At 42.5% G+C, this 19453-nt stretch overlaps 1 protein-coding gene across 1 annotated transcript in view; it reads right to left on the bottom strand.

Moving 5' to 3' along the window:
* GTF2F2 (general transcription factor IIF subunit 2) overlaps positions 1-18935 on the bottom strand; it is a 147071-nt gene extending 128136 nt beyond the window's left edge. Inside the window, exons 1-2 of the mRNA XM_077855623.1 lie at positions 18726-18935; positions 5045-5118 (exon numbers count right to left, since the gene is read on the bottom strand). Of these exons, the coding sequence (XP_077711749.1) occupies positions 5045-5118; positions 18726-18791 (140 nt within the window). The 5' untranslated portion in view covers positions 18792-18935. The remainder of the gene's footprint in view (positions 1-5044; positions 5119-18725) is intronic.
* Between the last annotated feature and the right edge of the window lie 518 nt (positions 18936-19453).

Below are 19453 nucleotides of genomic sequence, written 5' to 3'. Positions count from 1 at the left end.
AAAACTCCCGGGACTTCCAGGATCACCCCCTGAGCTGAAGGCAGACATTCAACTGCTGAGCCACCCAGGTGTCCCATAAAGCTAGAAACTGAAGTCTCTCGGGAGAGCCTTTCTAGTTGACTACATGATTGTCAGCAAAATACAGCATATATAAAGCATTTCAAAAACTGAAGTTGTCTAAGGCAGGGTGGTGATATAGAAAGAAGGCTATTTTGTTTTTGGTTTTGCTTTTTAAGATTTTATTTATTTAGGGGGGGCATGAGCAGGGGGAGGGGCAGAGGAAGAGGGAGAAGCAGACTCCCCACTGAGCAGGGAGCCCCATGTGGGGACTTAAATCCAGGACTCTGATATCATGACTTAAGCCAAAGACATGCTTAACTAACTGAGCAATGCCGGTGCCCCAGAAGGTTAGTATTAAAACTTAAACAACCTAGGTGAGGTTGGTGTAAAAACAACCAAAAACTTAAACAACCTAAAGCAAAGCTATAAGCTAACTAAAATGCGGTACACATCAGATGTCCAAAGGGATAAAAATAACCTAAGTACGATGGTTTAGAAACATCACATAAACCACCTAAGAAAAATGGCCCAAATGTTACCAGCTGTTAAAACAGGCTAGACTCTCCTTTTTTCAGGTGCAAACAGAACCAAATTTAGGGAGAGCTGCACTCCCAGCTGCATGTTTTCTCCTCCCCTTCTGCCTCTCCCAATTCCTCCGAACTCCACAGCCTGTCTCTACAGGATGAACAATCACACCACATAGATCCTCTAGCTTCTGGCTCACTACACAGGAAGTTGCTGCAGCCTATCTTTAGAAGATGAGCCAGGGAAGGGAGGCCCATCCCCATACCACATCAGACACTATGTAGGGCCAATGGTCTATATTGTATAGTATGTGGCATGACAGTAGGTCAACACTACTGACAATTTTACATCCATTAAACCCACGAGTTATTAATACCACCTCTTTAATAGATGAGGAAACAGAGAAAGTAAGCAATTTACCTAAAATCACACAGCTAGTAAGTGATAAGGTCTGGACAAGACCAGAGCTGAATGACTCCTGAGTCCATACTCATAACCAGTATGCCACACTGGCTTTTTGAAACCTAAGTTGTTTTCATGTTTTACTCCCTCCCCCCAAAAAAAATATATATAGGTAATATATATATAAATATATATATAAATATGTATATATTTTACCATACAGATAATCCATAAACCAGCTAATCTGCCTCTAAGAATCAATAGTTGATTATGTATCTCCTAGCCTTAAAAATATTTGAAGATGGTTTCACCTGGTATGCCTTAAATCATCTCTCAACAGCCAGAGTACCTTCAAATATTCCTCTTGGACATTGAGTTTTTTTAGTATTCTCATTATATTAGCCTCGCTCTACTAAAGGAACTTATTTGTCCATGTCTGTAAGTATAGCACTAAGAACTGAACATAATGTCTGCACCATACACTAACTGGCAAAGAAAAGAGTGGGATTGGCATCCCACTTCATTCTAAACAACAAACATCTATTAATGGCTCTTTTGTTTATAGCCACATAACCCTGAGGACTCATATTTAGCTTGAAATCAACTAAGATCCCGATAACCTCATCACATGCACTGAGAAGACATTCCTCATCATCCTACAGTTGCTTAATAGTGAATTTAGTAATTCAGCAAAAGGAATGAAAACTGGGGCACCTGGCTGGCTCAGTCAGAAGAACTCGCAACTCTTGATCTTGGGGTTGGTGAGTTCAAGCCCCACGTTGAGTATAGTGATTACTGAAAAGAAGGAAAGAGAAGAAAAAAGAAAAGAGAAAGAAAAGAGAAAGAAAAGAAAGAAAAGAAAGAAAAGAAAGAAAAGAAAGAAAAGAAAGAAAAGAAAGAAAAGAAAGAAAAGAAAGAAAGAAAGAAAGAAAGAAAGAAAGAAAGAAAGAAAGAAAGAAAGACAAAGTGAATTAATAGCACAAACAAGATAGCCAGCCAGGAGACCTACTATGGAACAGCTGTTTTTAAGCATTTCCATAGCTATTTTAGGGCACTACTTACTACAAATCTGTTCTCATCATTAAAAGAATCTAGACCTATAAGACAAGACTGATAATGTATCATGTTAAGTAGAAAATCTGCTAGATGTTTTATTTAAGATAAAAAATGCATGCACACGTGATAACATCAAGTGCAAACAGCATATTGTCAAGACCAGGATACTCTAGACAGCAAAAGAGGGGACACCAGCAATAATCGCACTGGGAAAATATGTAAACTAGGACTGTTCAGGCAAGCCTGGGGGGGGGGGAGGGTAGCCACCTAATATTAGATGGAACTGTGTAAACCATCTGCTTCTCTAAGGAAGAAAAAGAGCTTGAAATTTTCTACCCAGCAAAGGATGATAAAGAAAAATGTGGCACACCCACTGCTGCTTATTTAGCATGCTGTATTTATATTTATTAAGCTAAGGCCTAATGCCAGACAACTACCAAGAGCCACTTAGGACTAGAACCCAGGTCTGGAGATCTAGTCTAGTTACTACATAAAACTACACGGTTCGCCACTTAAATGCATTTTTTCCTGTAGTCTGCCTTTCTTCAGTGACATACAGTGCTGAGATTTTATCTTGATAGTGGCCTCCATTCTCAGTAAAACCAATTATAAGAAATTCTGTAGTCCACAACAGAAAAGGTAGGTAATTATCTGCACTACGAATAATTCCATGTTGAAAAATAAAAAAGAGCACAGATTTCTTTTTTTTTATTTTTTTTTGATTTCTTTTTTTTTAAAGCACAGATTTCAATTAAAAGTATGCAATGTATCCATTTCTTTTTCCTTCCATTTTATATAAAAGTATGACAACTCACAAAAAAATGTGATTTATCTACAACTTTCCAGAAATAGGTTCATTTTATAAAGTTAATATGCAAACAAATGACAACCATTTCCGTATTATCTCACTGGATTCATAAAAAAGGTGTGCAAAACAGGCAACTCTAGGGATAAACTAAACTCAGAAGATTAAGTGACCTATACAAAGTCTCACTGGTAGTAAGTGACAGAGCTGGAATGGAAAGCTACTGGAGTTTTCTTACCATTCAAATGCCTGAATTCAAGCCTGGTTCCTCTATTAACCTAAAAGTCATTTCTTGAGGAAAATAAGATATTACTTGTCCCTACCTAACTTTAGGACTTTGGATATAAAAGCATTCCTGTTTCCAATCAATATCTTGTTCAAACAAAATGAAGAGTTAAAAGATATGTCAGAACAAAGTAATAAAAAGAACGAAAAAGAACTAGAAAGAAAACCCTGGGGTCAAATAACACGTAGAGACTGAGAAGATGAGAAAGAGCCAGCAACAGACTGAAAAGGAACAGTCTGCTAGGGAAGCCAATCAAGAGAGTGGTGTCCCAGAAACGAAATGAAAAAAAAAAAAAAAAAAAAAAGAGTTTAAGGATAAGAATGTTCACTATGTCAAATTCTGTTGAAGGACAATTAGGAAGGCTGGTAGATGACTCAGATTTAGGGATATAGATGTGTTAGACTGCAAAAAAGGACTACAAATCCTTTGCAGTGACTCCCACCAAGAGCGGAGCCTATTGCTCCCCACTTGAATCTGGTTATGTGAGATGCACCCTCAGTAGGACTTTAGCACACATGATGAAAACACAGGTTTGCTAAGCGCTTGTGCACGGGACTTCCCTCTCTTTTGCTACTGGGAACTTTCTTTTTTTTTTTTTTTTTTTTTAAATTTTTATTTATTTATGATAGTCACAGAGAGAGAGAGGCAGAGACACAGGCAGAGGGAGAAGCAGGCTCCATGCACCGGGAGCCCGACGTGGGATTCGATCCCGGGTCTCCAGGATCGCGCCCTGGGCCAAAGGCAGGCGCCAAACCACTGCGCCACCCAGGGATCCCTACTGGGAACTTTCTACCATCATCTGAATGAACATGCTAGAGATGAAACACACATGACCACCACCCCAACTAATTGCAAGCCAACTACTAGACACCTGAGTGTGGCTGTTCTAGCCAGAAAGACCAACCAGGTCAGCCCCAAACAGAACTGCCCCACAGAAAAATAAGCAAATAAAATGCTTTTCTTTCTAAGCCACTAAATTTTTGGGTGATTTGTTATGAAGCAAAAGCTAACTGATAAGAAGACACCAATGACAGGGTAGAACTATTTCAATTGAGTTGTGAGCTGAAAATCTGATCAGAGTTGGGTTAAGAATGAATGGACAGAATGGAATGCAAGGCCTCTGGCTGATACCAACTGAACTTTAGAGGCTTCTCTTTCTAACAAGGCCATTTCTTCAACCAAGAAACTACACCATTACATTGCTTACCAGGTGTTCCCTAGGCTTTTCCAATGCCTCTATAGACAAATATGGTGGCACAATGGCAAAATCTTTCTACTGAAGCACTTAATGGGGTGCATCCATTTATGCCCAATCCAGCATACCTCCTCAGATGATGTGGAGACGATGGAGGGATGAGGGAACTACATACTCTTCTGCTTCACTGCCAACAAGTTTTACCAATAAATATGACTTTATAGGGGTAGCCCCGGTGGCACAGCGGTTTAGCACCACCTGCAGCCCAGGGCGTGATCCTGGAGACCCTGGATCGAGTCCCACGTCAGGCTCTCTGCATGGAGCCTGCTTCTCCCTCTGCCTCTGCATGGAGCCTGCTTCTCCCTCTGCCTCTCTCTCTCTCTCTCTCTCTCTGTCTCTATGAGTAAATAAATAAAATCTTTAAAAAAACAAAAACAAAATATAACTTTATACTTATACCTGTCACTGGGGGAGGGGGGTGTATGTGTGCGTGTGTCTGTGCATGCATATCTATACGTGTGTGCACAAATATGTGGTGTGCACATATATCTCCTTACAGCACACCTAACCATCTCTTAACAAGTCTTGATATGCTCATTACTTCTCATTTTCCAGGTATATTCTCTATCTGAAAAAGAACTGTTACTACATTTTAAAGCACATAAAAATTTCAAAAAACAGCTTTTTAAATGTCCAAAATATACAAATAACTTACTTGGCAATCCGCAGTTTCCCAACTTCACCTCTTCCAGGGGCTTTAGCCCATTGTTGTGACAAATATTTAGGAACCTAAAAAATAAACAAAACACTAATAAGACTATGTTTTAGATGCTAACAAACTTTTATTTTTTTTTTAAGATTTTATTTATTCATGAGAGACACAGAGAGGCAGGGACATAGGCAGAGGGAGAAGCAGGCTTCCCTGCGGGGATCACAACCTTGAGCCAAAGGCAGATGCTCAACCACAGAGCCACCTAGGTGTCCTGCTAACAAACTTCTTAAACATAAAAGGATACACTGCTTCCATTTTACTTTCTGCCTACAGTAACTGATCATTAGGTATTATGCTCTTAATTTATGTTTTACACCATAAGGGATCATTTAAAATTTCAAAGAGCTTAAAGTCAATGAAGCTGGTGACAAAGCACTAACACTAGTAAAATATCATAACAAAACAAAGTGTTAACTTATGTTCCCAAATAAATCCAATGAAAGTTTAAACATAAGAAAGGCTACCAGAAAAATGTTTCTCGGGAGCAATAATACTCTTAACATATTTATTTAAAGATATACCAACTTTAAGATGATTTCAAAAGTCAAATTTTATTGTAAGACTATAACTCTGACCAATAATAAAGGATCTGCTGAAATAGCATAGCTAACATTTATATAATACTAGTTTCCTGACACTGTTGTAAGCAGTTTCCATATATTTATACATTTAATCTTCATATCTCTATGAGGTAGATACTGTTAATTACCCTCATTTTACAGATTATGAATCTAGGATACCGAGGCATTGCATAATTTAACCAAGGCTATAAAATTTGTAAATAATGGAGTCAGGATTCAAACCCAGGCAGTAACTAGATATATACAATCAGAAGGGTTTAATTCCCAAAAAGGTTAAGAGAACATATGCTGAATCACTACTATCTAAGAGGCAGTCTGAACTGTGGAATGAGCACACACCTTCAAAGTTAGCCTATTGTGAGGAAAGAGATACCACATAAAAAGCATGAAGCATAACACCTCACATAAGCAAGTACTCCATGAGTGTCAGGTGTCACTACTATTTCCCCCAGTAATCTTGGAATGGTAACATGAATATGAATTTAGAACTGAGTCAGAGCTTCCAAAACTGAAAAGAAAAGAAAAGAAAAATTCTATTTACTAAGATTTCATTTACAAAAAGAAGTGTTTAACTATCAAACAACCTGCATTGCTGTTTAGATATAGTAAAAAGTCAGGAATGAGAGGGTCAAAAGAAGAGTCTAATGGTTATTTCTTCAATTGCATATATTCTTTACAACAAAACTTACTGAACATTAGCCATACTCCCTAATAAAACCCATATGAGATGGTGTCTTTTCTTCAACATATTCCAAGTTATGGTTCAAATGAGTCTTCTCCATATATAGATGCCATAAGACTTTCTCCCTGTCAGTAATGGTATCCCTTCCATAATCTGTATTTCAAGCAAGCAATCACACTAGCCACTAACTTCCTGGCTCTCTCCTCAATACTTCAACTCCAACAGTTCTTCTATCCCTCCAGATTACTGACACAAACATCTTTACACTGTTCCCTAGCTGCCCATGTCCGACCTTTACAGTCCATCATCACAATCATTCCCTTCCCCTACCTCCATCATGCTGGCCTGGCAGGACCTTAACCCTGATTAAAGCCAATCTCTACTGCTACTTAATTAATTAGTTTGATAGTGTCACTTCTTCACTGCACCTGAGAAGCTGGGGAAAAATTCACAGTGATGCTAAGTAGTCTCACTTGAAATATACGGCTACTAACATTAAGTTAAGCCCTTCAAGATGCTTGGCACTTGAACTCCACCTCCCTAGTCAATCCCCCCTCCCGCTACAGCTGAGACACAAGTTCTCTTCTCAACCCCACAGCACCTCTCCCTCCTTTCTCCTTCTGTGCTGATAACCTGACTTATCTTCCAACTGGGGAAAGAGAACATTTACAGCTACCAATGTTGTCACAGCTGAGACCTTTTGCCTTCCTCTCTAAAACAGTAGATGTTTTAGATCCCTCCAGTGTGCACAGAATTTCTTACCCTGCTGTCTAATCAAGAATATCTTTCCTTCAATTCTACTGTTTTTCTCCTCTCTCCTCTTCTCTACTTAATCATTCCCCCAACAACAACAACAACAACAACAAAAATCATTCCCCCAACAGAATGATGACCATGATGATGACTGCTAACACTAGAGTGGTTATTACACATGGCAGGAACACTCTTAAGATGGAACCAAATGATCCTCAATTCTTGATATTCACACCCTTGCGTGATTGCCTCTCCTTGAGGGAAAAGAGGACCTGGACCTTGTTTCTCATCAGTACAACATAGCAAAGGTGATGGGATGTTACCCTCTTCCCCTTTGGCTAGGATTCTTTTATTTATTTATATTTTTTTTACTACAAAAATGGATCCATGTCTTTTTTTTAAAGTGGGTTCCACATCCAACATGGGGCTTGAATTCATGACTGAGATCAAGAGTCACATGCTCAAAAAGAAAGAAAAAAGTCACATGCTCTACCAAGTGAGCCGGCCAGACACCCAATTTTCTTTTTTTTTTTTTTTTAAGTTTTCATTTTCAGTACCCAGTCCTCATCACAAGTGCACTCCTTAATCCCCATCACCTATTTCACCCATCCCCCCACTCACCACCCCTCTGGTAACCATCAGTTTGTTCTCTATAGTTGAGAGTGTTTCTTGATTTGTCTCTCTCTTCCCCCCACTTTGCTCATTTGTTTTGCTTTTTTCAATTCCACATATGACTGATATACAGTATTTGCCTTTCTCTGGCTTATTTCACTTAGCATAACACTCTCTAGCTCCATCCGTGTCATTGCAAATGCCAAGACTTTATACTTTTTCATGGATGAATAATATTCCTGTGTGTGTGTGTGTGTGTGTGTGTGTGTGTGTTGCGCCCACACGTGTGTATCACTACTTCTTTATCCATTCAACTGATGGGACACTTGGGCTGCTTCCATATCTTAGTTATTATAAATAATACTGCTATATACACAGAGGTACATGCATCCCTCTAAATTAGTCTTTATGCATTGTTTGGGTAAATATCCAGTAGTGTGATTGCTGGATCAGAGGGTACTTCTATTTCAAATTTTTTGAGGAACCCCCACCAGTTCCCCTGCTGCACCAGTTTGCATTCCCACTAACAGTGCAAGAGGGTTCCTTTTTCTCTACATGGCATATTAATTCTGTGATTAGGTTACATAAGACAATGACTTCTATCTTGCTTGTCTCGTTTTTTCAGTCTGTACACTCTGATGAAGTAAGCTGTTGGGGAGGCCCAGGTGGCAAGAAACTAAGGACAGGCTCCAGTCAGCAGGCAGCTAGGAAATCTAGTCCAATAACACCGAGGAACTTCCCACAGATGCTTGGAAACCATCCTTCCCCAGTCATGATTTCAGATGAGAACTCAGCCCAGGCTGACACCTTGATTGTAACCCGTGAGAGACTCTGAGGCAGGAGACCCGATTAAGCCATGCCAGGACTTCTGATCCACAGAAACCATGAAATAAATGTATGTTGTTTTAAGCTTCTAAGTCTGTGGTAATATAGCAACTGATAACTAATACATTGAGTGACAAACACTTTTCTAAATGTTTTAAATGTGTTACCCACTTAATCTTCACACATTCCTGTTACTTCCTCCATTTTGCAAATGAGGAAAGTGAAGCACAGGGAAATGAGCAAATTTTGCTCAAGGTCACACACCAAATAAGAGCAGAGTCTATAATTCTTTCCACATGTTGTCCCATTTCTCCACCTCTCTTTTCAGCAGAGCGCTTTAAAAGAGTTGTCTCTCCTCTGCTTTTTTGTTTTACTCTAGACAGGCCTTCCTCTCAACCACTCCACTGAAAGTGATGACCCTAGTTACCGAATATCTCCCCATTGCCAAGTCAATGTATAGTCCTCATCTTCCATACCTATCAATAATATCTGAGAACTAATTATTTTCTCCTTCTTCAAACAATTTCTTCACTTGGCTTCAAGTCACCACAATCTCTCCTGATTTTCCTTATACTTCTCTGGACTCTCCTTTTTGGTCCCCACATATCTAGATTCTCATCTTCCCGACCTCTCACCTTTAGAGAGTTCTGGTTTCAGTCCTCAGACCTCTTCTCTACCTGCACTCAATCTTATGTAATCTCATCCAGTCTCATGACTTTAAAAACCATCTTTATAACAACTCCAAATTCAGAGCAAGTCCAGGCTCTACCCTCAAGTTCCAACCAATATATCCAACTGCCTACTCAAGCTCTCCCCTCAAGTTCCAACTTATATATCCAATTGTGACTCAAGCTCTCAAGTGTATATTCAGTGGACATTTCAAATTTAAAATATCCATATCAGAACTCTAATTTCTCCCTCATAACCTGCTCGTCCTGCAATTTTCCATATCTGAGTAAAGTCACTCCATTCTTCCAGGTACTCAGTCCAAAACTTTGTGCAGTTATCCTGAGTAGCTACTTTTATCTCACATTCCACATCCAACTAACTGACATTTCCTGTGGACAACATAAAATTTTATCAGGATTCTAGCCCCTTCTCACCAATTCCAGGGTTACCATCTTAGTCTAAGCCACCATCATCTTTTGTAGAATCGTAATAGCCTCTGGATTTCCTACCTTCTGCTCTTGTCCACATCTAGTTGATTCTCAATACAGCAGCCAGAGTCCTCATTTTAAAATATGAGGTGATGATGATCAGATGATACCATTCTGCTCAAAGTATTTCAATTTATTTAATAGACATCTACTTACTACTTACTATAACCCAGGTACTTTTCTAATCACTTTATAAATGTTAGTTTACTTAATCCTCATAACAACTCTATTATTATCCCAATTTTTAAATGATTTATTTGAGAGAAAGAGAAAGTGAGGGAGAGGGAGACAGAATCTGAAGCAGACTCCACACTATACAAAGAGCCCGAGGCAGGGCTGGATCCCACAACCAGGAGATCATGACCTGAGCCAAAACCAAGAGCCAGATGCCCAACTGACTGAGCCACCCAGGCACCCTTATTATTATCCCATTTTTGCAGATAAAAAAATGAAACCAAAAAGTTATTATTTGCCCAAGGTCTCACAATTACTAGTGGTGAAGCCAGGATTCTAACCTAGGTAGTGTAGCTCCATAATTACCATGCCATGCTACTGCTCTAGGGCTACTGGCTCCCCATTTCACTCAAGAGTAAAAAAAAAATCCTATAATGTCTTATATGTTTCAGCCCCCTGCCTCCCCATGGCCTCATCTCCTACTACTTTCTCTCACTCACTTGACTCTAACCACACTGGTCTGTGAACATTGCCAGCAACTCATATTCCAGGACCTTTGAATTGGTGCTACTTCTGTCTGGAATACTCTTTGCCCCATCTATCTGGAGGGCATGACCCCATATTATCCTTTAGGTCTCTGATCACAGACCACTGTGCTCCCTTCGGCAGACTAAATACTGCCGAATACTAAAATACTAGTAGTCTATATCAATACTAAAATTGGTCACAGACTACCTGGTATCAGTGAGGCCTTCCCCGCCCCCCCCCCTTTTTTTTTTTAAGATTTCATTTATTTATTCATGAGACACACACAGAGGCAGAAAAACAGGCAGGAGAAATAGGCTCCCCGTGGAGAGCCTGATGTGGGACTTGATGCCAGGACCCTGGATCACAACCTGAGCCAAAGGCAGACACTCAACCACTGAGCCACCCAGGCATCCACTTCCCCATTGTATCTTTTTTTTTTTTTTTTTAAGATTTTATTTATGTATTCATGAGAGACACAGAGAGAGGCAGAGACAACAGGCAGAGGGAGAAGCAGGTTCCCTGCAGGGAGCCTGATGTGGGACTTGATCCTGGGACTCCAGGATCACACCCTGAGCTGAAGGCAGACATTCAACCACCGAGCCACCCAGGCATCCTTTCCCCACCCTATTTAAAATGGCACCCCCAGGTACTTACTATACATTTTACTTATTCATTTTTCTTCATAGCACTTATCATGGGCTATGTTTCGTTTACTGTCTATTCTCCTTCCCCATTAGAACGTAATCTGCAAGAGGCAGATATTTTGTCTGTTTTGTTTACTGTCATATTCCTAGCATCTAAAATAGCCTGGCACATAGCAGCAGTTATTTTAATGATTGGATACAAAGAAACATTAGCTAATGTTAATGTAATAACAATGGCATTATTGGGATAAATCTAGGATGCAGAATTTTAATAAACCTCAGTGCATTCTCAGAGAGAAACCTTATTCAGCGATCCATCTTAAAATGAGGGGGAAGGAAGAAAATGCCAAGAGTGGAGAGTATCATTTTCCAATCTGTCTTTGTCCACTTACTGCTGGTTCCTTGAGGTGCTATTAAGATAGAGGAGAGACAAGAATATTTTGGAGCGCTGGAACTCTTGAGGAGACCACACTTCTTCACTACATTAACCAGGTCAGAAGTCTCTGATCAAACTGCTGGTGACTACAATTTTAGCCATCAAACAACTAGAAGTTCTAAGTGAAGGCTATATCGTACACTAAAACAAATTGAAGAATCAAATTCACTACAATAAGTTGTACCTGATACGAGCAACGGACAACTTACAAAAAAGATTATGCTAAAAAAAAAAAAAAAAAAAAAAGATTATGCTCCAGAAGTTAGTTCATAAAAAGAAGTCTGGAACTCATACTGCATTATCATCATTATCATCAAAATCGTGGGATGCCTGGGTGGCTCAGTGGTTGAGCGTCTGTCTTCGGCTCAGGGCGTGATCCTGGGGGTCTGGGATTGAGTCCCACATCGGGTTCCTTGCAGGAAGCCTGCATCTCCCTCTGCCTATGTCTCTGCCTCCCTCTCTGTGTCTCTCATGAATAAATAAAATCTTTTTTAAAAAATCGTAAGTTCCCAGGGAAGCCTACCAGCTTATTTAATCCAAAAGGTTGCCAAAATGCTATACTCTTTCAATGAAAAACTGAATACATTGAGGATAGTATGTCAATCCTTTTTTTTTTTTAATTTTTTTATTATTTATTTATGATAGTCATACAGAGAGAGAGAGAGAGAGGCAGAGACACAGGCAGAGGGAGAAGCAGGCTCCATGCACCGGGAGCCTGATGTGGGACTCGATCCCGGGTCTCCAGGATCGCGCCCTGGGCCAAAGGCAGGCGCCAAACCGCTGCGCCACCCAGGGATCCCGATAGTATGTCAATCCTATACGTATATCTCTCCATACCAAACACTTATGGAAATGAGCTTCCAAGCAGCCTGGGTGGCTCAGCGGTTTAGTGCTGCCTTCAGCCCAGGGCATGATCCTAGAGACCCGGGATCGAGTCCCACATCGGGCTCCCTGTATGGAGCCTGCTTCTCCCTCTGCCTGTGTCTCTGCCTCTCTCTCTGTGTCTCTCATGAATAAATAAATAAAATCTTTTAAAAAATAAAAAATATAAATGAATAAATAAAAGGAAATGAGCTTCCCAGAAGTTCCAGCCCATTAGCATGAAGTCTGAAAAAGGGGAGATGAGGAAGAAAAACTAATAGTATATATGGTCCCAAGCCTCCAAAACACTTTATTTTGAATGCCTGATATTTTTCATTAAAACATTCTTTTACTTTTAAATAAAATTATATATATTTAAGGTATACAACACACGATGATCTGATATACAAAGTGAAATGGTTACTACAGTCAAGCCAATTAAGATATCTCACATAATCAGCTTTTTAAAATAAGAACACCTGAATTCTACTCTTAGTAAATCTTCCCAAAACACTGTCAACACGTCACTTGTGTGATATGTGTTGTTTCGACTGTCTCCACATTCATTAAGAAAATCAGGTGGGGGGATCCCTGGGTGGCGCAGCGGTTTGGCGCCTGCCTTTGGCCCAGGGCGCGATCCTGGAGACCCGGGATCGAATCCCACATCAGGCTCCCGGTGCATGGAGCCTGCTTCTCCCTCTGCCTATGTCTCTGCCTCTCTCTCTCTCTGTGACTATCATAAATAAATAAAAATTAAAAAAAAAAAAAGAAAGAAAGAAAGTCAGGTGGAAACAAGATAATAGGTACAACATGGGATGTTTTCTGATTTCCCAAGACAGTAACAGAAAATGACTCACTTAGGCATTACTTCCAGGGAAATGTCCCTTGACCTCAAGACTAGAGGTCTGGGCACGTTTCTTTATTATCCACACTCACAGAACAGTATTCTGGCTCCAGTATCCATATCTGTCTGTAACTGCTTTCATCAGGACTACTATCAGGCGGATGTCTGTCTCCCGCAGTAGGCCATATATCCTAGCTCACAGAGCACAGGCCATGTTTTGGCTCACCCTAATATACTCAGAGCCTGGCATGGTGACCAGCAATCACTAAAAGCTTGTGGGATGAATCAACCTGCTCACCCGTTCGCTCATGGCAGGCAGGTCAACTATGACTCGGAAGCCCAGGTGCTAAGGTGGTATGTACAGACACTATTCCCCGGAGTTTCTCTGCCAACTTTGCTTCAGCAAGTATCTAGTTCCCCAACTACTAGTCTCCAAACCCTGTTTCCCCCAAAATACAAGCACATTAAGGGCACTGTAATGGACACTGTAATGTGACACTCATCTCCCCCCTTTAGGACTGAAGGCCTTACTCTCCCAGCTGCTGGGAGTATGGCCACAGCCCCTAGCTGTGAGCCCCTCTTCGGCACCGCCCTCTGACCAAGATCACATATTTTTCCCAGGACAAACCACATGTGGTAATTGGTCAACACAGGGTATACCTCACCCCAAATCAAGACACCTGGAGGACTCCCTGTGGAATCATCCTCAGCTTTCCTTGACACTGCATCATACCCTCTAACCAATTCTGTTTGTCTTCTTCCTTCCACAGGTGATGATCCCAAGAGCTCCCTGGTAAACCTAATCATCTCAGAATTAGCTTCTGAGGAAGCCCAATCTGTGACATGCAGCTTTTACTCCCACGTTTTCTTAAATATCACCATGTGGAACTTACAAGACCCAAGGTCAGAGAAATGAAGTCCCCAGGAGCCCTTGGGTTGTTTGCCTTCAGCTCAGGTCATAATCTCGGGGTCCTGGAGCTGAGCCCCCCATCAGGCTCCTTGCTCAGTGGGGAATCTGTTTCTCCCTCTCCTTTTGCCCCTCCCTCCCACTTGTGCTATCTCCGAAAGAAAGGAAAGAAAGGAAGAAAAGGAGTCCTCACCTCACCTCTATTCCCCAGGGAGAAAACCCATGAAAGAGCCCTAAACTCTTTCCTACTTCCTATTCTTGAGGTGAGCTGTGTAGCCAAATAGACCCAAATTTGAAACATTGTTCCATACTTGGTAAGATAACCTAAGCCTCCATTTCATCATCTGAAAAACACAGATACTTAGTATCTAATTCATAGGCTTGCTTTGTATAAAATACTTGGTACATTAAAAAAAATAATACTTGGTACATATGAAAGCTAAGTTCGTTTTTCTCCTGTCCCTCCTGACCTGTGACATCTATCAGGATGCTTGGGTGGCTCAGCGGCTGAGTGTCTGCCTTCAGCTCAGGTCGTGATCCCAGAGTCACAGGATCGAGTCTCACATCAGGCTCCTCGCAGGGAGCCTGCTTCTCCCTCTGCCTATGTCTCTGCCTCTCTTTGTGTCTCTCATGAATAAATAAATTAAATTAAAAAAAAAAACTGTGACATCTATGTAACATTAAATCCAATCATATCAGGATCCTTGGGTGGCGCAGCGGTTTGGCGCCTACCTTTGGCCCAGGGTGCGATCCTGGAGACCCAGGATCGAATCCCACATCGGGTTCCCGGTGCATGGAGCCTGCTTCTCCCTCTGCCTATGTCTCTGCCTCTCTCTCTCTCGCTCTCTCTCTGTGTGACTATCATAAACAAATTTTAAAAAAATTAAAAAAAATAAAAATCCAATCATATCTATTACCTATCAAAACTTGTTTGAGGGCAGCCGTGGTGGCTCAGGGGGTTAGCACCGCCTTCAGCCCAGGGCGTGATCCTGAAGACCCAAGATCGAGTCCCATGTCAGGCTCCCTGCGTGGAGCCTGCTTCTCCCTCTGCCTGTGTCTCTGCCTCTCTGTGTCTCTCATGAATAAATAAAATCCTTAAAAAACAAAACAAAACAAAACAAAAAACTTGTTTGAATCATCAATCTCTTGTAGATTTGTGGTATTCAAAACCCCAGAAATGGTATTTCATAAAGCCAGAACAGTACTGGTACTGGATATTCTGGGACACAATCTTCTACTATATTTACTTTTTCCTGAACACACTCTAGTTCTTCTCAGTCCTGCTGGGAAGTTTTCTCCTAACTAGTCAACTCCATAGGCTCTTCTTAAATGTCACCTTCTCCATGAAGTCTTCCCTGCTCCAGCCAGAAAAACAACTATTTTCCTGCTCAAAACTCTGAGATCTTATATGTATATTATACCTTCCTGTATTTCTCTTGTTTTATACCTTTCTAGTGGTGGAATTAATAAAACATATACAAGATGGCCTATAAACTTGGAAACACTCTAGAAAGAAATTTACAGGTTTTGCAGCAAATGATCCTCAAAGAACAGAACTCCTATGAACATCTAGAGAAGAGAGCTGAAGTCAGTATGTAATTCTAGTCACAAATTCTGAATGGATAAGAACAAAGACACACTTTCTAAGCAGTATATTTTAGTATTACGCAAAGAAAGCCAAAAGATGAAATTGACCATTATAATGTGATGCAGTCCTAGAATTTATTCCTATAATCCAGAGATGAAAATCCAAGAATGGTCAAGCATGAGCCTGAAAATCACACTGGATACTAAGCCCGGTGCAAATGAAACAAGTTCAAGTTATCTGACAGCTATGCGAATCAAACTTCACTGTCTACTGGGTCTTCTTCAATGGAGCAGAAACAAAAGTTTAAATAAAGAACACGAGTGGACTTTAGAGCAGAAAGTGTTCGCTAGCAACTCTTGTCATCTGTCAGAGATAAATTTGTCGAAGGACACGAACTAGCAAGAAAGTCCTTTCACACCCTGGGAAGATCTATCTGCCAGCCTGTTTTTTTTTTAATACATAAGATTAGAAAAAGATATACTATATACCAAGCTGATAAGAAGAAACAGTGATACTGTAAACAGAAAATAGTCTAACAACTACCTTTACAGACAAGAACAAATCATTGGCTTGAGTTCTTTTTAAAGAGATTAAATGGAGACGCGCCTGGGTAGTTGAGTCAGTGTCTGCCTTCAGATCAGGTCAGGCTCCCCGCTAAGCAGGGGAGCCCTCTCCCTCCCCCTGCTTGTGCACATGTGCTCTGTCAAATAAATATTTTTTTAAAAAATTTAAAGAGATAAAATGTATTCAAATACCCATACATGAGAGAACACTAAAATATTTTATCTTCATCTCATTTTAGATTCATTCTATTCTTTCACATTCTCATTTATTTGGTCCGTAACCAAATCCCAACAACTTTTACTGAAAATGTTTCCCTAACTCCCCAGACTTCATTATCACATACCTATGATGCTGTGATAATTTTCTAATTTTGACTCTGGTTAGCTTCCTCTCAAGCTTTTTTTCCCTCCCTTGAACTATTTGCATCCTTGCCTTTCTCAAAACCTTCCAAAAGGCTCCTCACTTCTTGCAGACTAAAGACATCCCAATTTCACAATAGGATAATAGGAGTATACAGTCCCAAACTTTTTTTACACAAATCCTCTGCTCTAAGCATAATAATCTCCTTTTTTCCCAAGGACACATGTTAATATGCATTTTCAGTCTTGGCTTTCTGTTCCACTCTCCATAATACACTATGCTAATACCTTTCTGTCCACCCATCCAAATTGTGTAACGCAAACAAGATTTTCTGAGCATTTATTGTGCTTCAAGAACTAACGCACTGTCTCAAGTTCCACCGTTTTTTCAAGCTCTTTCAACCTGCAAGGGAGATCTCCTCAATGATTCTCCTCCATTTGGCATGCAAGAGAAAGGCACTAGGAGAAACTTACTCCAGCCCTTTAGGTCATACTGATAAAGCTCTGAGAAGTCAAAGGAGCGCCAGAGACTAAAGCTGGAGTTGAAGAATAATAAATAAGAGACCACTCATTCATTCACTCACTCATTCATTCCATAGCTGTTGAGCAATAACCCGGAGTCAATCGCAATTCTGGCTGGGACAAGCAAGGATCCCATTTTCATAGAATGTGAGTGCACCCACACTAGAAAGATGGAAGTAACCAGCATCAAACACATGAACACACAATCCTTAGACTCTAACAAGTGCTTTGAAAAATATAATAACACTTTTAAGATTTTTATTTATTTATTCATGAGAGACACACACAGAGAGAGAGAGAGAGGCAGAGACTCACGTAGTGGGAGAAGCAGGCTCCACGCAGGGAACCCAACACGGGACTCGATCCCAGGTCTCCAGGATCAAGCCCTGGGCTGAAGGGAGACGCCAAACCGCTGAGCCACCTGGAGATCCCACAAGTGCTTTGAAAAGTATAATACAGGTTTGACATGCTAGCAACTGATCCTAAGGGAGCTTTTTTTAGAGAGGTGGATGGGAAGCACCCCTGCCCCTCAGATTTAATTGTTGAGAACTTAGCCATGTGATAAAAGTTTAAAGAAAAAAAAAAAGGTGGGGGGGGGGGGAATCCCTGAGTGGCTCAGTGGTTTCGCTCCCTGACAGGGTAAAAACTGTGACATCTACCAGGACGCCTGGGTGGCTCAGTGGCTGAGTGTCTCCCTTCAGCCCAGGGCATGACACTGGAGTCCTGGGATCGAGTCCCACTTCAGGCTCCCTGCATGGAGCCTGCTTCTCCCTCTGCCTGTGTCTGTGCCTCTGTCTCTCTCCTCTCTGTGTATTCTCATGAATAAATAAATAAAATCTTAAAAAAAAAAAACAAGTAAAGGACAAATAACAGCGCTCACTCAGGACTATAACCAAGACTGCTGTCCTGGGGCGGCCCTTGGGTGGCTCAGTGGTTTGGCACCTGCCTTCAGCCCAGGGCATGACCCAGGGGTCCCCGGATCGAGTCCCACGTCGGGCTCCCTGCGTGGAGCCTGCTTGTCCTTCTGCCTGTGTCTCGAGTGAATGAATGAATGAATGAATAAATAAATAATGTGTCTTTACCTTAAAAAAAAAAAAAACCCCACAGTGTAAAGGCGCTCCAGCTCGATAGCCTCTCCGTGAGCTCAGAGCCCTCAGCTCTCCTGAGACCCCCCCTAATAAGGGCCCCCACCCTGAAAGGACAGGTCGGCGGGCGCACAGGGACTGGTTGTCTTCCAGGCCGAGGGAGAGTCGTACAGGGTGGCAGGGGTCCCGCTTCTCCCTACGGACTCGCGGCTGCAGAAGGTGCTGAGCCTCAGGTGAGGAAGACCCACCCACCCCCGCGGCCGGGGACGCAGGGCCCCAGGGGATCCCGTCCCGGCGGGTCTGGCCTTCCCCGCCCTCCCCCCCCCCCCCGCCGCCCCAACCAAGTTCCTCGTCTGCCAGCTAGTTCGCACGACGCCTCCTGCCTCTGTAGCTGCGGCGACACGGCCGCAGGGAACTTCCCGCGGCTCCCGGACAGCGCCGCTCTGCAGTCTCTCCAACTCCTCACACGAGGAGCCGCGCCAGCCGGGCCGCGCGAACTTACCTTCACCAGCCACACTCCGGTGTTCTGCTTCGCGCCGGTCAGATCGAGCTCCCCTCGCTCGGCCATGGGTCGACTACTGCCGGGGGAGGCCGAGCGGCCGGAGCAGCGGCCCCGGGGGCTGGACCGCGCGAGGGAGCGCCGAGCTGGAGGTGCCGCGGCCGGAGACGCCCGCCCGCCCGGCCGAAGGGAATCCCCGGAAAGAGAGACGCGCCGCCGCGAGGCCGGAAGTGCGCCTGCGCCGCGCCTGGCGGAACGGGGCGCCGGTCGGGACAAACCTCCTCGCGCTGGCCGCACGGGCCCCCTCCGAGTGGGCGTGGCTACGGGCCTGCGTCTGAGCTGCTAAGACCCACGGTGGGATGAAACAGAGATGTGCACAATGCTTTTTTTTTTTTTTTAATTCATGAGAGATACACAAAGAGAGAGAGAGAGAGGCAGAGACACAGGCAGAGGGAGAAGCAGGCTCCATGCAGGGAGCCCGATGCAAGACTGGATCCTGGGTCTCCAGGGTCACGCCCTGGGCTGCAGGCAGGAGCTGAACCGCTGAGCCCCCAGGGCTGCCCTGCACAATGCTTTTTTTTTTTTTTTTTTAAGATTATATTTCTTTATTCATGAGAGACACAGAAAGAGAGAGGGCAGAGACACAGGCAGAGGGAGAAGCAGGCTCCATGCAGGGAGCCTGATGTGGGGCTTGATTCTGGGTCTCTAGGGATCACGCCCTGGGCTGCAGG

The sequence above is a fragment of the Canis aureus genome, chromosome 17 (genome assembly GCF_053574225.1).
Source record: "Canis aureus isolate CA01 chromosome 17, VMU_Caureus_v.1.0, whole genome shotgun sequence".
NCBI classification, from domain to species: domain Eukaryota; kingdom Metazoa; phylum Chordata; class Mammalia; order Carnivora; family Canidae; genus Canis; species Canis aureus.
This window is presented reverse-complemented; position numbering and strand designations above follow the sequence as displayed.